Raw genomic sequence first — 20,223 nt, 5'->3', positions numbered from 1 at the left:
TTTCTGTAAACAGAAGCATGCCCTTTTCTTCTAAAGAAAGCATTTCTGAAATACCTGTTTCAAAGCAGTAAAGATCATTTCCAGTTTTGGGAGCTGGGCAAATATCAGGCACAATTTGCAAGATGGTGCTTCCAGCCAAAAGTCCATTAACGGCAAAGCTGCAATAGTAAGACTCTGTTACATTCATAGGTCTTAGTCCACATTTTTTTCTTGCGGGGCTGTGAACTAGGGCTTCAATCAGTGCAGGATTATAAAAATCTTTGGTTGCCAAATATACACTTTACTGCCCCTTGTTAACACCCCAACTAAATGTCTACCTCCACTGTGTATGCAGGTTGAAAGGAATGTGATGAGTTCTTCCCTTGTATGGAATGACGGCCATAAACTCATTGATTTTGCTGAAATCACGTCTTTTACTAACACTGGGACATATTGAATAATGCTTAAAAGTGAAACATTTAACCTGGCAAAAACAAATTTTCAAAAAAGAAAATGGGAGTTTCATTCTACCCCTCGGCTGAAATGGCACCTCTGATGAATAAAGCCAACATTTGTTTTTGTCTCTCATTTTATCCTGTGAGTGTCCTATGCGATTTAAAAAAAAAAAAAAGTATTGTTCCAAATTTTTTAATCAACAGCTTGTTACAACATCTTTCAAATATTCTGTTATCTTGTGAGCACGTTATGTTGTACAGCCTATGTTTGCCAGTGAACTAGTGAACTCTTTCAATATTTGCTCTATGTACTACATGATTACATAAACTGCTTTGCTATGCTTGCTCAGTTGAATCTTTGTGTTGCCTCTCTTATTATTCACTACTGTAGCAAAAAGTCAGGAATAGCAGCTGCAATAATCATTGATGATAAGTGTTGCTAGTTGAAATCCCAAGTGCCCTGCTGTAGTACTCTTGAGCAAGGTGCTCCAGCTGATCCAGTGAAAGATCCAGCTGTATAAATGGGCACATGTCAATGTGCATAAAAGTGTCAGCTCTTCCAGAGAATAATGATTCTGAATCTTATAGCTTCCATGTTTCTCCAAATATTTATGTTTTGCATACACATTTCACAGCTGTGATGTCAATGACATTCAATAACAGATCATGATTGTATAACTCAGTTTTGTGCTATTGCTAAAATTAACATTATTACATTTTTTTTGCCCCCTGAAACCCAAAAAAAGTACTATACGACCGGTTAAAATGAAATATACACGAAAGGTAAAGCACGGATGTTCTCGGTTCTGGCTCCGTTGTGGTAGAACGACCTTCCCCTCTCACTCAGAACTGCGCAAACTCTGTCTACATTCAAGAAGGGTCTGAAAACTCACCTTTTCCAGACTTACTTGCCCCAGGATCTCTCCAGCTCATGTGTGGTGTAAATGTTCATGCACCGTAACTTCATGAGCATCACCAGATAAAGCCTTTATTCAGCTACTACTCCAGCATTGTTTTTGTTTGCTTGTGTGTCTTATAATATTATATATATATAAAAAAAATGATAGGAGGGTATCAGGATTTGTTTATCCTGTGTTTTATGCACCTACTTGAACGATGAATCTCAGTGCAGCAAGTGGTAGGCAACAAACTAGGTTTACTTGAGTCACATGTCTGCAGCTGTGTCTTTCTCTTAATGTAATGCAGAAATTGTACTTTTGCTGAGATGTACGTCGCTTTGGACAAAAGCATCTGCCAAATGGATAAATGTAAATGTAAATATGCTGAACATGATTCTGTATGACACTAACATGTGATTTGTGAAGCTGTTTTTTTTTTTTTTTTCATTATGTCAGTATATTGGTGTTAAGATGAGCTGCTGTGTGTGAATTTCCCTGCAGGGATCAATAAATTAGTATGATCTTATTTTTAAAAAAAGGCCTGAACTCCCATGGTTCTTCTGAAAAGAGCCAAATACACTGTTTGTTAGGTGTCCATCTAGTGACCAAAAGCTAATAATGCAGCTATATGGCACCTGTGTGCAATGAGCTCATGATTTCATGCTCTCAGAAGTTTCTGGCACTGCCACATATTTATAAAACCATTAAGCATTTCCACAGAATTTACGTAAAAAAGGGGAGAAAAAAAAACATTTTTACAGTCATTTTGAAAAACTTTTTGCCTTTAAATAGGCAAAAGCCAATTTTAAAAGAGAAAATTGACACCCAAAAGCATCGGCTAAATAAATAAATGTAAATGTAAATCGTTTAGGAATTTCAGGGAAAGGCTCAACATGTGAAACAGACTCTTTGTTAAAACGGAACAAGGCTGCAGGTCATTTTAATTTGTGCGCCCTGTAAGCGGTGTAAAAAAGTGCATGTCATTTGAATATTCTTAGTAAACACTTAAAAATCCCCTAACTCTAATGGCATGTTTAAAGGGCTTAATGTTGGCAATGCCACTCATTTCTGCGGCAGTGTTGAGCAAATAATACATAATGTAGGATGTGTGTTAATACTGAAATATGTGTCATTAAGATGGATGCCGTTTTTGGGAGATTTTTGGAAGGTAGCGCTAATTGCTGAATTTAAGCAAAGAACATTAGCTTTTAATATCCAAATGCACTGCACCATAATGAGTTTTACCATGAGTATGCAAGACACGAAATTGTATATATTCCTTGTGTGTACATTTATGACACCTAAAACACAACCTCCCAATTCCTGGGGAAGATTCTTTTTCCAGACTTCTGGAGACATTTTAACATAACAGGAGTAAAAATAAAAAGTACAGCTGTCTCAGACAATTTATTTGCCTAGGGAGTTTGAATATAAATGTTGATATTCTCATTTATTGAGTATAAGCCATATTAAGAGCCGCAATAAATCTCGTTGACAAATAATCATCAAACCGAATGTTTTGTTCTGTTTCCTGCTATTTTTTTATTCTCTGTGCTCATTTTTTATTTAATGGTCACTCCCGTGTTTAGCTATACAGTATTTAATAAACTAACAGAATACTCTAAACAAGCTAGCTAAGCTACAGGGCTTGAAAATACTGCACATTTGTTTGGATCCCAATATAACTTCGTGTGAATGTCCTGTATGTTTTGAAAAGGCTTTAATCTAAATATTCCTGTGGGAAAGACTGAGAATCCTGATTTTCACATATATTGTGATATTTTTAATTATCTTTACAATAATACTAATAATGGATGGATGGTTAACATATTCCATTTAATGTTTAATCATTACTTTTTCTACCTACACCAATAGTTCCTTCCATAGCCACTAGAGAGCAAAGCAGTACTTTCGTGGATATTTTTACCTGCTGTCTCAAGAGGGTCTGCTTTACAATTTATATCAAAGCGTAAAAAAAAATGCATTCTTTCTTTAGCAAGGAAGGCCCAAAGCAACATAAAAACAAGTTATAAAGTATTTTAGGGTACTACAGGCATAATAATGATATTGTTGCCCATATTGATATGTGTGGCACTACCTATAGTGTATCTAATATGCTACAACCATAGGAAATACAACTAGAATACAAATACACACACACACAGTCTGAAACCACTTGATCCAAGCAGGGTTGCAGCGAGCCAGAGTCTAACCTGGCAACACAGGGCATAAGGCTGGAGGGGGAGGGATACACCCAGGACAGGACGCCAGTCCATTACAAGGCACCCCAAGCAGGACTCGAACCCCAGACCCACCGGAGAGTAGGACCTGGTGAAACCCACTGTGCCACCCCACCCCCCTCAGAATACAAATACAACACTGGAATTCTTTAAATAAAGTAGTTAAGCTAATGGCACAAATTTCTGTTTAGATTTTCATTTATAATGTTGCATTGGAACCTTTTAATATTTTGTGAATTACGTAGAACTGTTGGATTATTTACAATGTGATAGCGAGTGTAGTCAGGCCTGAGCAAATGAGTAGCATCCTGCACCACATGGAACACAGATTTCATATTATTCTCCTGGACTGAAATACAGTACTTTTGCATGACAATAGTTCCAGAATTAGTCATTACAACATTGTTTTGAAGACAGTCCCATCTTCTTTCTCACCGATTGCTTCAAGTCGAAGGCTAGGGTAGCGGTCGCTCACATAGTTGCTTTGACCTTTGTTCTTTAAGCAGCTGCAGTTATGAAAAGGTGTATTTCTCAGCCCTGAATACCTTATTTTTATGCACAAGGCTTGTGTTTCCAACATAAACAATAAGGCATCCTGTTAATTTCTCCCACCTGGGACCTCCAGCAGGGCTTTCCTGTCTGAGGAGCCCCACAAAAAGGCCCCTCTCTATCATACACAATGGCTCTGAGCTGATTATATGCTTCCATTCATATTCAAAGCCGCAAAAAAAAAAAAGAATCCCACCCTCTACATAGAAAACAACCAACAACTTTGGAAAGTAGTGCAAAAGAACTGTGCAGTTGTGCAGTTTATAATAGACAGTGTTGTCTTATGGGAGTTAATCAAAAGAGTTCTTTACATTTGTTTGAATTTTTTTATATAGTTCTCAAAGGGCTTTGAAGACTATGTACAAATCGAGATTGTTTGTATTCTTTGAAAAAAGCTCTCTAAATGAGTCATTCGACGTGACTCAGAGGTCACTGCCACAAAGTTTACGTTCCGTATGCTCAACATCACTCGTACAAACCGTTTTTCGAAATCAGCTATAGGTACGTGCGGCACAACATTTAGATAAATACTAAGTGGAATGTCTGCGTTTATGGTATGTTTTGTAAAAATGAACAGATGAAAAGACTATATGAACTAAAATCGGTAAAATATAATTAAATAAATACTAAGAATTTCCATAAAATTATGTAAGATTATGGAAATGTTAGGAATAATCACTTGTTTCCTATATTTGATTTCAGTCCAGGCCCATTAACAGCTTAAAGATGAGGCCTGGTATTCCTGTTGAAGAGCTGAGATGTTTGTGCTTTGAAACTGTTCATATTACCCTCTCAGTGTGGTGGTGAGTATGACACCTGAGTGTAACTGGAGTCATTAGTGTGATGGACAGGCAGTGTCCAACCAAGAGACTTCATGCATTTCTATGGGAGCAGGGAGAAGGCAGATTCAACCCACTAATGGATTGGTTCCTTCTCCCTTATTCTTCACCCTCCCCAGAATTTAGGAAGAGTTGTGTATTGTGATTCTGTTTAAAAGATTATTTCTCTTGCTATAGTGCTCTTGAATTCTGTGGCGCCTTGTTCATTTCAATGTGCCAACAATACATGATTGTCTAAATCGTGCTCGTTTTATGTAACAATACCTTTAATTTCATGGGAAGCACAGAAAGTGCTTCGTTCTAAACAACAGAACTTCACGAATAAAAGCAGAACGGCAGAAAGTTTTTTTTGAACGTATTTGGTGTTTGTAAAATACATATATAGCAGGAACCTGCCACTGTCACATGGAAACAATCGAAAGAAAGTTCTTTAAATTAATAGATTATTAATTATTTTAAGTGTTGTATATTTTTTTTAGACTGTGCTATTTCATAGTGATGTTTTAGCCACAGTTAACTGAAATATTGCAATATCGGCATCCAAGGCCACAGCAGATTCATAATTTGAGATATTTTTTATTCCCAGATGTAGTTGTAGGTCAATGAGCGATCACTTGGTGTACGGTCAGTGGTTACATTTAATACATTGACTGTTACTAGAATTAAACTATTTTGTTGCACTCTTATGACTAATACCATCATGGTTATTGGGTGGTTTAAATGGAAACATTTGCGACAAGTGGTTTCAGTCAATGTGCGTGTGTGTGTGTGTGCATTTTAATATTATGGAGGCACTAATATCGCTTTATCCACCTTCTGCTCCTTGGGTTAAGAAGATCCAAAATACTCAAACATTTCATTGACATAATTCATTTCAAGATAGACCATATTCAATTCCTTGGTCTTGGAGGTGACTAGTAAAATCTGCGGCTTGAAGGTGGCCAGTGCCTTCCATGGTGCCAACCCCAGAATCCTCCTGTGGGCACCAGCAGTGTTAACTGAATCTGTGTGCACTTGGACAACAGGCTGGGGAGGTCTGGCAACACAGAGGCTCTGTACAAGAAGGATCACAATCACTGCTACTTTCTGAGAAGGCTCAGGTCTTTTAAAGTTCTCAGGTGACCGTGGCAGACGTTCTACCAACCTGATGAAGTCTTCTATACAATTATGTTCTGGGGCCACGGTATTGCTACAGCTGATTCCAGCACACTAAATAAACTAGTCAGAATGGCTGGCTTGGTCTTCTAGTCAAACTCCTAACCCTCATTATCAGTGCGGTCTACCTGAGGTGATTTCTGCCAACACCCATTAGGCTCCATCACAGCAATTCTTAACCTGGGATGCATGGACCGCTGGAGTTTGTGGGTGGCGTCCAGGGGGTCCGTGAAGTGCAGGCTTGCTTCGAAAATAACTAAATACGCATACATACATATCGTCTGAAACCGCTTGTTTCATGCAGGGTCGTGGGGAGCCAAAGCCTAACCCAGGGCATAAAGCTGGAAGGGGCACACCCAGGATGGGATACCAGTCTATCACAAGGCACCCCAAAGAGGGACTCGAACCCCAGACCCACCGCAGAGGAGGATCTGGTCAATCCCACTGCACCACTGTGCCCCCCTTAACTAAATACAGTAATGATAATAAATGATTACCATGGCAATACTATTTTAGTTGCTTTTCTCCACAACTTAGAGTGAACACTGTAGTATTTAGATGACGCTTTTTATCCAAGGTGACATACAGTGCTAGACACACTATACTACCTACAACGAGTCACTAATCTATACACCCATACAGCTATGCATCAGAGCCTCTTTCTCTCTCTTGCTCACTCACACACACACACACACACACACACACACACACACACACACACACACACACTATGGGCAATTTAGAGTCACCAAGTCACTTGAAACACATCTTTGGTCACTGGGAGGAAACCAGGGCACCCCGAGGAAATCTACACCGACATTGGGTGAACATGTAAACTGCACACAGACTGAACAAGTACCAAACCTATGTGCTTTTGCATCATCCAGATGCTGTGAGACAACAGAGCTATTTGCCCTTCCACTATATTGCCCAGCATCAACAACATAATTCTATGTGAAGGTAATCAATTTTTGATGAAATACACTGTGTATCATTTCGTCTATATTTATAAGAAAAGGGTTCTTGGTTTTTCTTGGATACTGAAAGGAGCTTGTGGTATAAAAAAAGTTGAGGACATCTGCATAGGACATATGGCTGTCTGCTTATACTTGTTCAGCTCTTTCATAGCTATTACACATACTTGACACTAAACAAATGGTCATGAACATAAAGTCAATACCCTCAAGACCTCATCACTCTCTACACCCCAACCAGACTGCTACATGCCTTCGCTTCTGTCGACTTAGTGGTCCCACACACAGAAAGTCCAAAATCAAAAGCTCAAAGGGGTTCTGGCTCCAATGTGGTGGAATGACCTCTCCAACTTGCTCAGAACTGCTGAATCCCTCTCTACTTCATTTAAGAAGGGTCTCAAAATTCATCTCTTTCATACCTCCTTTCTCCCCAATCGCTTAAGTGCATGATAAATGTGTAAGTCTTTTGTGTTTAATAATTTTTTAATAATATGTTTAATAATGGAAAAGCCTGTATGCAGCTACTTGTGTGATGTGTACTGGTCCACATGACAAAATGTGACAAATTGACTGTACTCTATTAAATGCAACTCCATAAAGTCAAGTTCTCCTCAATTAAATAGATATGTTACAGGATATTTTGTATTAGACACATGTGATAATGTGCACAACTTTAAGAGATCCATCCAGTATCACCAACCGCTCGTCCCATGTGTGGTCCTGGTGAGCTGGAGCCTATGCGGCAACACAGGGCACAGGGCCGAAGTGGGAGGGGACACACTCAAGACAGGATGTCAGTCTGTCAGAAGGCCCCCCCACGTTGCCTCTTCGGGCTGAGCCCAGCCGGGTTATGTGGGCACTCGGCCACCAGGCACTCGCCTAGGAACACTACCCCCAGCCTGGCTCCAGGGGTTGGTCCTGGTGACCCTATTCCGAGCAGGGTAAACGTCTTGACAGTCTGTCAGAAGGCAGCCCAAGCGGGGCTTGAACCCACACACCACACAGCAGGCACTGGCTGAACCGGTCGCGCCGCCCAATATCAAGAGATGAGTCATAAAATGTAATAAAATTTAATTTAAGCAATTTTCTATATATTCAACTGTTACAAGTTTAAGAGTTAAACTTTTTTTGGACAAAAGATTTTTGACTGCATTAAAAGTTCTCCTTTTTAATGGGAGTCAGCATCATCATTATGAATATTCATTTAGGGAAATGACGAAAACCTTCCAGAGTGCATCTTGGAATCAGCTTGACCTGTTTCTTTCTATCTGTCTCATCCCTCAGATGGTTTAAAATCAGTAATGTCAGCTTCAAAATAATAGATTTAAATGAGGTTTTCTATGATGAAAACCAAAAGACTTGCATGTGCTGGAGTCCCAGGCCGAAAGTACATATCCGACCCTCTGAAGTGCTTCAATACATGTTCTTCTTGGGATTTAACAACACTTTTTTGGACCAAGCTTTTTAAAGCTGTGCAGCGCTTACTCTGTGGTCTAACTAAAGTTCAAATGTGGAATATAACAGGACCTTGTAACACTGACCTCTCGACGCACATTCATGAGCACTGAACCTGAGCAAACCTGATGCTGTGGCTATTTTAAATACCATTTTTATTTGTGGAGAATCAGAATTTAATATTCAGCATTTTTTTTCCTATTCAGTAATCCTGAAGAGCTCAAAGAGATATGCAGAGAGACGTGCAATACCCAGAAGGTACGGACGTGTCTGACCTCCTAATGGCTGGGTAGGGCAAGAGCAGATTCAGCAGCAGCTGTCATATTCTGAGGGAGGAGAAAGCGAGTACACCGTATGAGTACACCCGGGTTCCGAGCGCATGTCACGCTCCAGTGTCACTGAAATGGAGAATCTAAATCAGCCATCTCATTTAAACATCATTTCCTCAGTGTCTGCCTCACTGCTCTCCTCCCATTCATTTTCCTTAACCTCTGACAAATGAGAACAGATGAAGACAAAAAAAAAAAACTGGGCTGTACCCCATAATTATTTCATTCAGAAACATATGTGGGCATATGTAGGTTGAAAAGTAAATGTGCAGAATGCACAGAAAAAGGACAAAACACAAATAAATTTTTTCTGTTTTTATTTTTATATACCTATATTTAAATTTTTATATATGTTATTTTTTATTTTATATTGGCATTTCCTTATTTAAAATAAACACTAAAAAGAAGCTCATATATGTTGACCATTTTCCAGCATATGCGCTGTAAATTTTTATTATTTTGCTATTATTTCTCTTTTTTTTATTATTTTGCTATTATTTCTCTCCTCCGTGAACCGCCACCTTATCGTGGTGGAGGGGTTTGAGTGCCTGAATGAGTCCAGGAGCTATGTTGTCTGGGGCTACATGCCCCTGGTAGGGTCTCCCATGGCAGACAGGTCCTGGATGACAGACGAGACAAAGCGCGGTTCAAAAACCCCTTATGAAGGAAAAAGCAAGGCGTCCGTTTACCCCGCCCGGTATGGGGTCACCGGGGCCCCACCCTGGAGCCAGGCCTGGGGGGGGGGGTTGCATGCGAGCGCCTGGTGGCCAGGTCTATGCCCACGGGGCCTGGCCGGGCTCAGCCCGAAGCCATAACGTGGAGCCGCTCTTCGGTGGGCTCACCACCTGCCGGAGAAACCGTAAGGGGTCGGTGCATTGTGAGTTGGGCGGTGGTCGGGGCCGAGTGCCCGGCCGACCCAAACCTCGGGCGCCAACTCTGGTTTTTGGGACTTGGAATGTCACCTCACTGGCGGGGAAGGAGCCTGAGCTGGTGCGGGAAGTTGAGAGATACCGTCTAGATATAGTCGGGCTCACTTCCACTCACAGCTTGGGTTCTGGAACCACTCTACTCGATCGAGGGTGGACTCTCCACTATTCTGGCGTTGCCCAAGGTGAGAGGCGGCGGGCTGGTGTGGGCTTATTAATAGCCCCCCAGTTCAGCCGCCATGTGTTGGAGTCTACCCCGGTGAATGAGAGGGTCATCTCCCTACGCCTTCGGGTCAGGGAACGGTCTCTCACTGTCGTTTGTGCTTATGCGCCTAGCGGCAGTGTAGAGTACCCGGCCTTTTTAGAGTCCCTGGGGGGCGTGCTGGAAAGCGCTCCCACTGGGGACTCTGTCGTTCTACTGGGGGACTTTAACGCCCACGTGGGCAGCGACAGTGATACCTGGAGGGGCGTGATTGGGAGGAACGGCCTCCCTGATCTGAACCCGAGCGGTGAGTTATTATTGGATTTCTGTGCTAGTCGCAGTTTATCCATAACGAACACCATGTTCATGCATAAGGGTGTCCACCAGTGCACTTGGCACCAGGACACCCTAGGTCGGAGGTCGATGATCGACTTTGTAGTCGTTTCTTCTGACCTTCGGCCATATGTCTTGGACACTCGGGTGAAGAGAGGGGCTGAGCTGTCAACTGATCACCACCTGGTGGTGAGTTGGATTCGATGGCGGGGGAAAAAGCTGGATAGACCTGGCAGGCCCAAACGCATAGTGAGGGTCTGTTGGGAACGTTTGGCGGAGGCCCCTGTCAGAGAGGTCTTCAACTCCCACCTCCGACAGAGCTTCAACCAGGTCCTGAGGGAGGTGGGGGACATTGAGTCCGAATGGACTATGTTCCGCTCCTCCATTGTCGGTGCGGCGGTTCGGAGCTGCGGCCATAAGGTCTCCGGTGCCTGTCGCGGCGGCAATCCCCGAACACGGTGGTGGACACCGGAAGTAAGGGATGCCGTCAAGCTGAAGAAGGAGTTCTATCGGGCCTGGCTGGCTCATGGGACTCCTGAAGCAGCTGACAGGTACCGACGGGCCAAACGGAGCGCGGCTCTGGCAGTCGCCGCGGCAAAAACTCGGGCTTGGGAGGAGTTCGGTGAGGCCATGGAGGAAGACTTTCGGTCGGCCTCAAAGAGATTCTGGCAAACTGTCCGGCGACTCGGAGGGGGGAAGCGGTGTTCCACGAACACTGTTTACAGTGGAAGTGGTGCGCTGCTGACCTCAGCTGAGGATGTTCTCGGGCGGTGGAAGGAGTACTTTGAGGATCTCCTCAATCCCTCCGACACGCCTTCCGTAGAGGAAGCTGAGGCTGGGGACTCGGAGGGGGACTCGTCCATTACCCTGGCTGAAGTTGCTGAGGTAGTCAAAAAACTCCTCGGTGGCAAGGCTCCGGGGGTGGATGAGATCCGCCCCGAGTTTCTCAAGTCTCTGGATGTTGTGGGGCTGTCTTGGCTGACATGCCTCTGCAGCATCGCGTGGAGTTCGGGAACGGTGCCTCTGGACTGGCAGACCGGGGTGGTGGTCCCTCTTTTTAAGAAGGGGGACCGGAGATTGTGTTCCAACTACAGGGGGATCACACTCCTTAGCCTCCCTGGGAAAGTCTATGCCAGGGTACTGGAAAGGAGAATCCGACCGATAGTCGAACCTCGGATCCAGGAGGAGCAATGCGGTTTTCGCCCTGGCCGTGGAACACTGGACCAGCTCTATACCCTCACTAGGGTGCTGGAGGGTTCGTGGGAGTTTGCCCAACCAGTCCATATGTGTTTTGTGGACCTGGAGAAGGCATTCGACCGTGTCCCTCGTGGCATCCTGTGGGGGGTACTTCGGGATTATGGGGTTCGGGGCTCGTTGCTACGGGCTGTTCGTTCCCTGTATGACCGGAGCAGGAGCTTGGTTCGCATTGCCGGCAGTAAGTCAGACCTTTTCCTGGTGCATGTTGGACTCCGCCAGGGCTGCCCTTTGTCACCGATTCTGTTCATTATCTTTATGGACAGAATTTCTAGGCGCAGTCAGGGAACGGAGGGTGTCTGCTTTGGTGGCCGCGAGATCTCGTCTCTGCTTTTTGCGGACGATGTGGTCCTGTTGGCTTCATCGAATCAAGACTTGCAGCGTGCACTGGGGAGGTTTGCAGCCGAGTGCGAAGCGGCGGGGATGAGAATCAGCACCTCCAAATCCGAGGCCATGGTTCTCAGTCAGAAAAAGGTGGATTGCTCCCTCCGGGTTAGGGGGGAGTTGCTCCCTCAAGTGGAGGAGTTTAAGTATCTCGGGGTCTTGTTCACGAGTGAGGGAAAAATGGAGCGGCAGGTTGACAGGCGGATCGGTGCGGCGTCCGCAGTAATGCGGTCATTGTACCGGTCTGTTGTGGTGAAGAGGGAGCTGAGTCGTAAGGCGAAGCTCTCAATTTACCGGTCGATCTACGTTCCTACCCTCACCTATGGTTATGAACTCTGGATCATGACCGAAAGAATGAAATCGCGGATACAAGCGGCAGAAATGAGTTTCCTCCGCAGAGTGGCTGGGCGCACCCTTAGGGATAGGGTGAGGAGCTCAGTCACCCGGGAGGAGCTCGGAGTAGAGCCGCTGCTCCTCCGCATCGAGAGGAGCCAGTTGAGGTGGCTCGGGCATCTGTTCCGGATGCCTCCTGGACACTTCCCTGGGGAGGTGTTCCGGGCTTGTCTCACTGGGAGGAGGCCTCGGGGCAGACCCAGGACACGTTGGAGAGACTATGTCTCCCGGCTGGCCTGGGAACGCCTTGGGGTTCCCCAGAGGAACTGGAGGAGGTGTGCGGGGAGAGGGAGGTCTGGAGTACTCTGCTCGGACTGCTGCCCCCGCGACCCGGCCCCGGATAAAGCGGAGGAAGATGGATGGATGGATGGATGGATGGATGCTATTATTTCTCTATCCCGTTGTTTTTAGTATTAGGAAACAGTCAACTGTAAAGACTATTTACTGGAGGCATGGCAATTGATTGCAGAATGTAGGCAGCAGGTTCAGTAAACGGTTCACTGAACAGGATTTCATATCAGGTTTTTCTCCAGGTTGCTCTGTGCAGCACCATACCCAACACCTGTAATTTGTAATTACAGTACTTTCTGCTTTTTCAGTCACATACAGAGTGAATGACACAACCAAAAATGCAAATGGTTAAGGTTGTAATTGCTTTCATATCCCAGACCACACCTGGCTAACACTGGTCAACAAGTTGAATAACTCCTTCTGAAAAAGCAAGTGGCCTCTAGTTGCGGCCGCTAGCACGGGGTTAGCGTGTCTCCCTTCGGACTCCACGGACCCAAGTTCAAATCTCACCTCCAGCTGTAAAACTCTCAAACAAAGTGCCATGTTTATTCATTTGGCTGACGCTTTTCTCCAAAGCGACTTCCAGTGTTAATTTACTTACAGTTATTTACCCATTTAAACAGCCGGGTAATTTTACTGGAGCAATTTAGCATAAGTACCTTGCTCAAGGGTACTACAACTGGAGGTGAGATTTGGGTCCCAAGGCAGCAGCACTAACCACTAGAGTACCTAGTAGACTGGTAATGTAAGGGTTGGCACTACTACCTTTGGTCCTAAAGGTCACAGGTTCAATCTCCAGTTTTACTACCCTTGAACAAGGTACTTACTCTGAATCGCTGCAGTAAATCTACTCGACACTGTAAATGATTGCAACCTTAGCATTAGAAGTTCTTTTGGAGAAAAGCATAAGCTCAATGAATATATGTAAGTTGCTTTGGAGAAGAGTGTCTGATACATACTGATGTTTCAGGAAAGGAAATGCCGATTCACTTTTATTTATATGACCATTATACAAGGTATTAAGATTTTATTTATGACACATAAACTCAGGGGCTCTAAAACGGCATCTCATGCTCCTTGTCTGATTGTAACATGTGTGCTTTCCGCTGTAGGTAGGGTGAATGCATTGTTTGCACTGTATGCAAGCTCTGTTTGTGTTGGTGGATCATCTCTGTGAGCCCACATAGGAGTCAGAGCATGGGTACCATGAGGGCAGCAGACCAGTGGGTCTAGGGAGGGCACCTCGCTGGGGGGCACCAGGAGCAGAGATGTGCTGATGGACGTGCTGAACACAAAGCGTTCGAGAAGGCCACCTGGTGCACTCACCAACACAGCCGCGCAGCACTAGCGGGGAGAATGGCCGCCTCAGTCAACAAACCCGGCTGCTCCAGTCAGTGATGAAAAGATAAGCCACCCCCCCCCCACTTCTCGCCAACCTCCCAAATGGACCTCATGCAGCGCCCTGGCATTTGTGTGCGTTGACAGAGGAAGATCAAGCAGAAAAGATATGAGTGGGAAACTTCAAAACCTGCTCATGTTTCTAGGCCCGTGAAAAGATTTGTATAATACATTCAGATTTGATGGATTTTCCCATGTTCCCACAGACAGCGTCTTTTTTTTTTTTGTTGACGTGTTCAAATAATGCATCTCTGTTTTTTTTCCCTCCATTTTTTTTGGCAGAGAACCCACAGTTTGTAGTCGTTTCGCAGGGATGCGGTGCTGACCATTTGATGGTACGCGGCAGCCCGGAGCACATGGAGATCCGCTGACTCGTCGACTCCAAAGGGACCAGGGTAAGTGGTGGTGCGACTGCGCATGGTGCTGCTCCGCCGGCAGCCTGCTGTGATTCACCGAGGCGAGACGCCATCATAGCTCATCGTCTCCCAGCAGCGGCCGCGCTTATCTGATGGCGATAAGGCGATTCGTAAATAACGCGGCCATTGGCCAATAGACAAAGGGTGGACTGATAACCTGTTTGTTTTAAAATAAAAAGCAAGTTATCCATGATGTGAATGACTCTCATTATTTGAAAGGTTGCCTGAGTAAGAAGTCAAAGCAGAGGCACTGGCTAAGTGGTGCAGTTTATTCAAAATAAAGCTCATTTAGTTCTGCCTTGAAAGTACAAAGGGTAGGATGCCTTGGACTGAAGGGCACTTTCCTTCTATTCATTTAGCTGTTGCTTTTCTCTCAAGTGTTACAACTATTTACTCATTTATACAGCTAGTTGATTTTTACTGGAGCAATTTAGGGTAAGTACCTTGCTCAACGGTACAATAGCTGGAGATAGGATTCAAACCTATGATCTTTAGTTCCAAAGGTAGCATTCTGAAAATTTCGCAATTCTGAAGTGAAATACTCTGATTTGAACTGTAGAGAAGATCACTGTTTATGAGATCAATTTAACTCCCTTTTCCTTATATGTTGTCAGAAAAATCCAATCGAAACTGCACAAAACCTCATTTGCTCATATTCGTGCAACGGCTTGATTTACCCAAAAATCTACAGTCATGTGGAATTTAGAAAAGCCGGAGTATAAAAAAGGAAATGAGTCACTCTCTGGTTAGAATGAGGCCAGTGCTTCGCCAGGAAACGCAAGGAGCCCTCTGAATGCGTTTTTCATCGACAGCATGTTGTTCCGCATCGCATCTTGTAAATATGCAGTGCGTCTTAATTGTGAACATGTTTCATCATTTAAATTTATTTCAGGTGCTGAAATGGAACGAATATGTGTGGTTCTTATGCTTATAAGTAAGCCTTTGCTGGTGGCGGGACAATTCAATAGGTACAACTGCGATGCCAATCACCACAGCCGGTTCCCCGGTGAGCAAATCAAAGCCCAGAATATCACAGACACCAAGCCTTTGAATACAGCACCTTTATCACTAGTGCGGAAATCGCAGATATACTACAGCTACACCAAGAGTACAGCTTGCTTCTCCAACAGATGTTACCACTGACATGCATCTATCAAAACGGTGCTGCTGCTCAGGCATAACAACATGGGGATCTGCATCCCCAGTATTCAAGCAAGAGTAATTTATGCTTAACTCCAGAGAAAATCATTGCTAATATTTTTGGTTTCCTAGTACCTGAAGCATTATCATCTTCCTGCATGACTGTGACTGTTTTTGAGGAATCCGGAAATGAACATGGCTGCCCTGACACACTTGGCTCTGTGCTCTGTCCAAAACAGCGGAGCGGGACATCAGCGTCTACTGTGGCGTGCAGACTATCACCCTGAAGATCAACTTCTGCCCCGTTCTGTTCTCCGGCTACACGGACACGGATCTGGCCCTAAACGGGCGCCACGGCGACGCTCACTGCCGGGGCTTCATTAACAACAACACCTTCCCTACCGTGGTGCTCTTCACCATCAGCCTGAGCACACTGGAGTCCTGTGGAAACTCGCTGGTGGTAAGGAGCGGGCACGGCCCAGCCCTGTCTGCGGGGGAGTAACGGGAACCCGGGCATTCCCATCTCCAGCAATGACACTTCCACCCTGCATGAAGGGCAAACATCTAGTTCACTGTATACAGGTGCCATTAGTAGGTATATTTTCCACCGTCACATCTAAAATGAACAATCTCTGCAGGTTTGAATATGGTGATAATAAAAGAGCTGTCATTTGGAAATATGCAAATGGAGCACATTTTTGACTGTCAGGGTAGAGCTTCCACAGCGATGACTGGGACCTGCATCTATCTACTATGGCCAGTGCAATGAATGGCGGACTGAGCTGGGAATTACCAGGTTGATGGTGCATTAGGTTAATAGTGCGGGAGATGTTATCAGGCAAGGCTCGTCTGTATTTGAGATTTCGTGCTAATGGGAGATGAAGTGGGACAATATCAGGGACTGGCATTCACTGGCAAAGGGTCGGGTCTCTGTTGCAGGTCTCCACCGCACATGGAGCCAATGCCTACGGTAACCTTTCCTTGGTGCAGATCGGAAGTATCTCAGGGTACATCGATACCCCAGACCCTCCTACCATTATCAGCTACCTGCCAGGACTGCTGTATAAATTCAGCTGCAGCTACCCTCTCGAATACCTGGTCAACAACACTCAGCTGGCCTCGTGAGTTTCTCTGCTTAAACGACCTCCTGGGAAAATCCATGCAGCTTTTTGTAATTGAGAAACACTGATACTCCATTAGTTTTTAATGATGATATCTAGTCTCCTAAGGTAGGTAATATTGACCGATGCTCTGAAAGTCTATTTCTGCTCAAAAAAAATCACATGGAAATGTGCAAAGTTTTTTTTTTTTTTTGTGAAGGTCAGCTGCAGCTATATCGGTTAAGGATGGCAACGGTACCTTTATAAGCACCTTGAGCTTACTGCTTTACAATGTGAGTAAATTATTCAGCTGTCCGGCTCAACTATTAAATACTGTGCATGTTTAATTTTAATACTACCTCTTTTTAGCTATTTCATTAATTTCATGCCATTTCAGAATAGAATTAGTAGAATATCAGTTTGAACACCTGTCTTTGATCTAACTGAAGTGACACTGTTATGAAATTTTGTTGTAACATATTTAAAGCCAGAAACATAAAATCTGTAAAAATAATTAACATTTCAATAACTAGAACAGAAGCTGAACTTAAGCAGAAATTAATGTAGTGCTTGAAGAAAAAATGTAATTCGAAGATCATTAGACAATAGGATAATTAGGTATTGATCAAAGTTTCTGAACACCAAAAGAATGTGTCTGGCTGAATGCTTAATGACTATTTTTGCAGGACTCGACGTACGTACAGCAGCTTGCCATCCCCATGAACGGGCTCACATTAAAAACCCGGGTTTTTGCTGCAGTGAAGGCTACTAATCTTGACAGACGGTAAGAAATAACCGTAGTTATCTCTTAAGCCTGCTTTAACTGTCTGAAATTTGGATTGTACAAACGAATGTAGACAAGTTATTTCAGTGAAATTATAGCAAATTCATTGTATCTATTAAAAAATTACAATTTACTTTAAACCTATGCCAGGGATTTCATATGGCCAATACATGTTTATCCGCTATATTATACGGATTATGCCAGAAATCTGTACGTTACACATTAAACTTGTATGACATATGTCACTTGTATGAGTTATGTAAGACATGTATTTGTGATCTGAAGGTAGTTGGTTTTAGGTTTACTCTTGCAGTGCTCCTGAGCAAGGTACTTACCCGAACAGCACCAGCAAAAATAAAAACCTGTGGCACCGGGTCAAATACTGCATGGCACTTTGGATGAAAGCGTCCTTTGATAAACAAATGAATAAAAATGAAGAACTCCAAGTGAATAAAAATTAATAAAGATTAATGAAAGATTTCTTACCAAGCCAAGGACAGGCAAATATGAGCCTATGTATGGCTGCATACTGTACCTACCTGCAGATGACAGGCTGTACTGGGGGCCCCATCACTAAGACAAAGGGAATCGAAGCTCAAAAGCACAAAGCTGCCCTTGTTCGCAGGCAGGAGGCGCCCAACTCAAGTGTGAAAGAAAAGGTAGCAATTCCGTGGCCCTCTTCCCGGGCCCATGTGAGCTCTCCATTGAAACAGCCACAGTCTGATGTCCCCAGTGACTCTTTGTTTGCCCCCCAGGTGGAATGTTCTGATGGATTACTGTTACACCACACCCTCTGGGAATCCGAATGACGATCTTCGCTACGACCTCTTCTTTAGGTGATTAAAATTGCTTTCATGGCCACGCAGAACCTTAGGAGAGGTGGAGAATGTCATTCATTCATTCATTCATTCATTCATTCGTGTCTCATCAGCTGCGACAAGGACCCCCAGACAACTGTTTTCGAGAACGGGAAGAGTCAAATGGGACGCTTCTCCTTCGAGGTGTTCCGCTTTGTCAAACACAAGAACCAGAAAATGTCCACTGTGTTTCTGCACTGTGTCACCAAGCTGTGTCGCGTGGATGACTGCTCTCTTCTCATGCCGGTAAAAAATCCGAGTAATAATGCACAACTCCGAATAATGATTTTTCCTTATTTGGCCACAGCAATCAATTGTCAAGTAATAAATTGATAACGATACCGATTGCAAAAGGCTCAAAAAACGTAATTTTTTATGTTCGGTGCGACCATCTTATGCATTTTCATGAAATGGGATGGTAACCAACAGCACAATTTAAACAGCATCCCCACCTGTTGTCACCAGATCTGCGGTAGCAGGAAGAAGCGGGCGGCGTCCATGAGAACGGGATCGAACTCTGTCTCAGACAACGCGGTCATAACAGCTGGGCCCATAATCACACGGAGCGGTACGCCCCCACCCCCACTGCCCCATCGACCCTCGGTGCTTTTCTCTCTTTGCTCCTATGGGAAACTGTATGTGTTTGTCTCATTGCTTAGTATCGTTACCCAGATTACACTAGAAATAACAATACATAGCAATAATGTGTGAAAGAGCCGCCATGGAGCTTTACAAAAGTAGGCTACCCAACTAATTTTCATTTAAATGCACGTATCGTGTTATGTATGTATTTATTTGTGGCAGGCTGTATTGAGCAGCCGTCTGGAACTGAATGAGCTGGAACTGCTGAATGTCTTTCTATTACAGCAGGGTGTGCTGTTGGCGTGCCTTTGTCTCACACCTTCGCTGTTTTTGTTGTGCACTAAAATGCTATCTCACTGCTGCTGGTGGTCTTCACACTGAAATGCCTGCTGTAATGACTTCCTTCTTGGTATTTTGCAGATGAAACTCCGACAAATAATTCACAGCTGGGTAAGCGCTTCCATTTCACCTCCCTCAACCTAAAGACCTTGCCTCAACTGTTATTTTGCTGCACTATTTGGCAGCAGACCAGTACATCATTTTGACCGCAAAGTAATTTACTTGGTTACGGTGGATGAGAACAGAAGTGAAATGATTTCTGAGAGATGAGGCCATGGGTTATCTAATCCCAGCTGTAATCTCGCTAACAAAAAAACGAATGACGCTTCCATCGGAAAACTTCCACTTAATTCTGAGTAAACGGTGATGTACCGCACATGGGTTTATTTATGGATATGGATTTATTTGAGTATTTATGGTGGACGCTCATTTTAGATGATGAGGTGGGGGAGCCCTTTGCCTCTGGTGCGGGTGTAGATTTGTGTGTTATGAGCTCACCTGCCTCCCACCATGTGTTTCAGCCCAACTGAGCAGCCCCTCCTTTCAGCTGAACCCGGTGACCAGTGCTCTGATCTCGGGCGTTGTGGTCCTGGGCGCCATGAGCCTCTGTTTCTTCATCTTCTCCCTCACCCTGCTCAGGGGCAAGGGGGCGAGCCCCGCCATGCTGACAGGGATTCAAAACCACGCTTTCAACTGACCACCTCTACCCCACCACCACCACCAGCTGTGGCACAAACCTTAACTGTAAACATGTGCCACAGGTAGAGATTGAAGGTTGAATGTCAATGTGTTCTGATAGTTAATGTTTTTATTCAAATCCAAGGGTCGGGCATGTTATTCTTCCATGCCGGTGTATCATTTTCAGCATTGGTATCCTTAAAATGACCCAGAAGAGGAGGTGGGTAAACGAATTCAATACCTCAGCTACTTGAGCTTCCGTTGCAGGAAGC

The 20,223-nt window shown here is 44.2% G+C and overlaps 1 protein-coding gene across 1 annotated transcript; it reads left to right on the top strand.

Moving 5' to 3' along the window:
* Positions 1-15,344: 15,344 nt before the first annotated feature.
* Positions 15,345-19,970, top strand: zpld1a (zona pellucida-like domain containing 1a). The gene is made up of 10 exons (XM_018755224.2): positions 15,345-15,477; positions 15,851-16,071; positions 16,551-16,732; positions 16,932-17,004; positions 17,398-17,495; positions 18,251-18,331; positions 18,427-18,598; positions 18,818-18,920; positions 19,355-19,384; positions 19,795-19,970. The coding sequence occupies exons 1-10, from the start codon at positions 15,372-15,374 to the stop codon at positions 19,968-19,970; spliced, it is 1,242 nt and encodes a 413-aa protein (XP_018610740.1). The 5' UTR covers positions 15,345-15,371.
* Positions 19,971-20,223: the final 253 nt, after the last annotated feature.

Source organism: Scleropages formosus, chromosome 4 (assembly GCF_900964775.1).
Source record: "Scleropages formosus chromosome 4, fSclFor1.1, whole genome shotgun sequence".
Classification (NCBI taxonomy): domain Eukaryota; kingdom Metazoa; phylum Chordata; class Actinopteri; order Osteoglossiformes; family Osteoglossidae; genus Scleropages; species Scleropages formosus.
Note: the sequence above shows the minus strand (reverse complement) of the source record. Positions and strands in the feature narration are given on the sequence as shown.

Excerpts from the sequence above, each read along its gene's own strand:
- zpld1a (XM_018755224.2), top strand. The coding sequence starts at position 15,372 with ATGGAACGAATATGTGTGGTTCTTATGCTTATAAGTAAGCCTTTGCTG. Across the intron at positions 15,478-15,850 it reads TCACCACAGCCGGTTCCCCG|CGGAGCGGGACATCAGCGTC; the intron begins GTGAGCAAATCA and ends TGTCCAAAACAG. Across the intron at positions 19,385-19,794 it reads GACAAATAATTCACAGCTGG|CCCAACTGAGCAGCCCCTCC; the intron begins GTAAGCGCTTCC and ends CATGTGTTTCAG.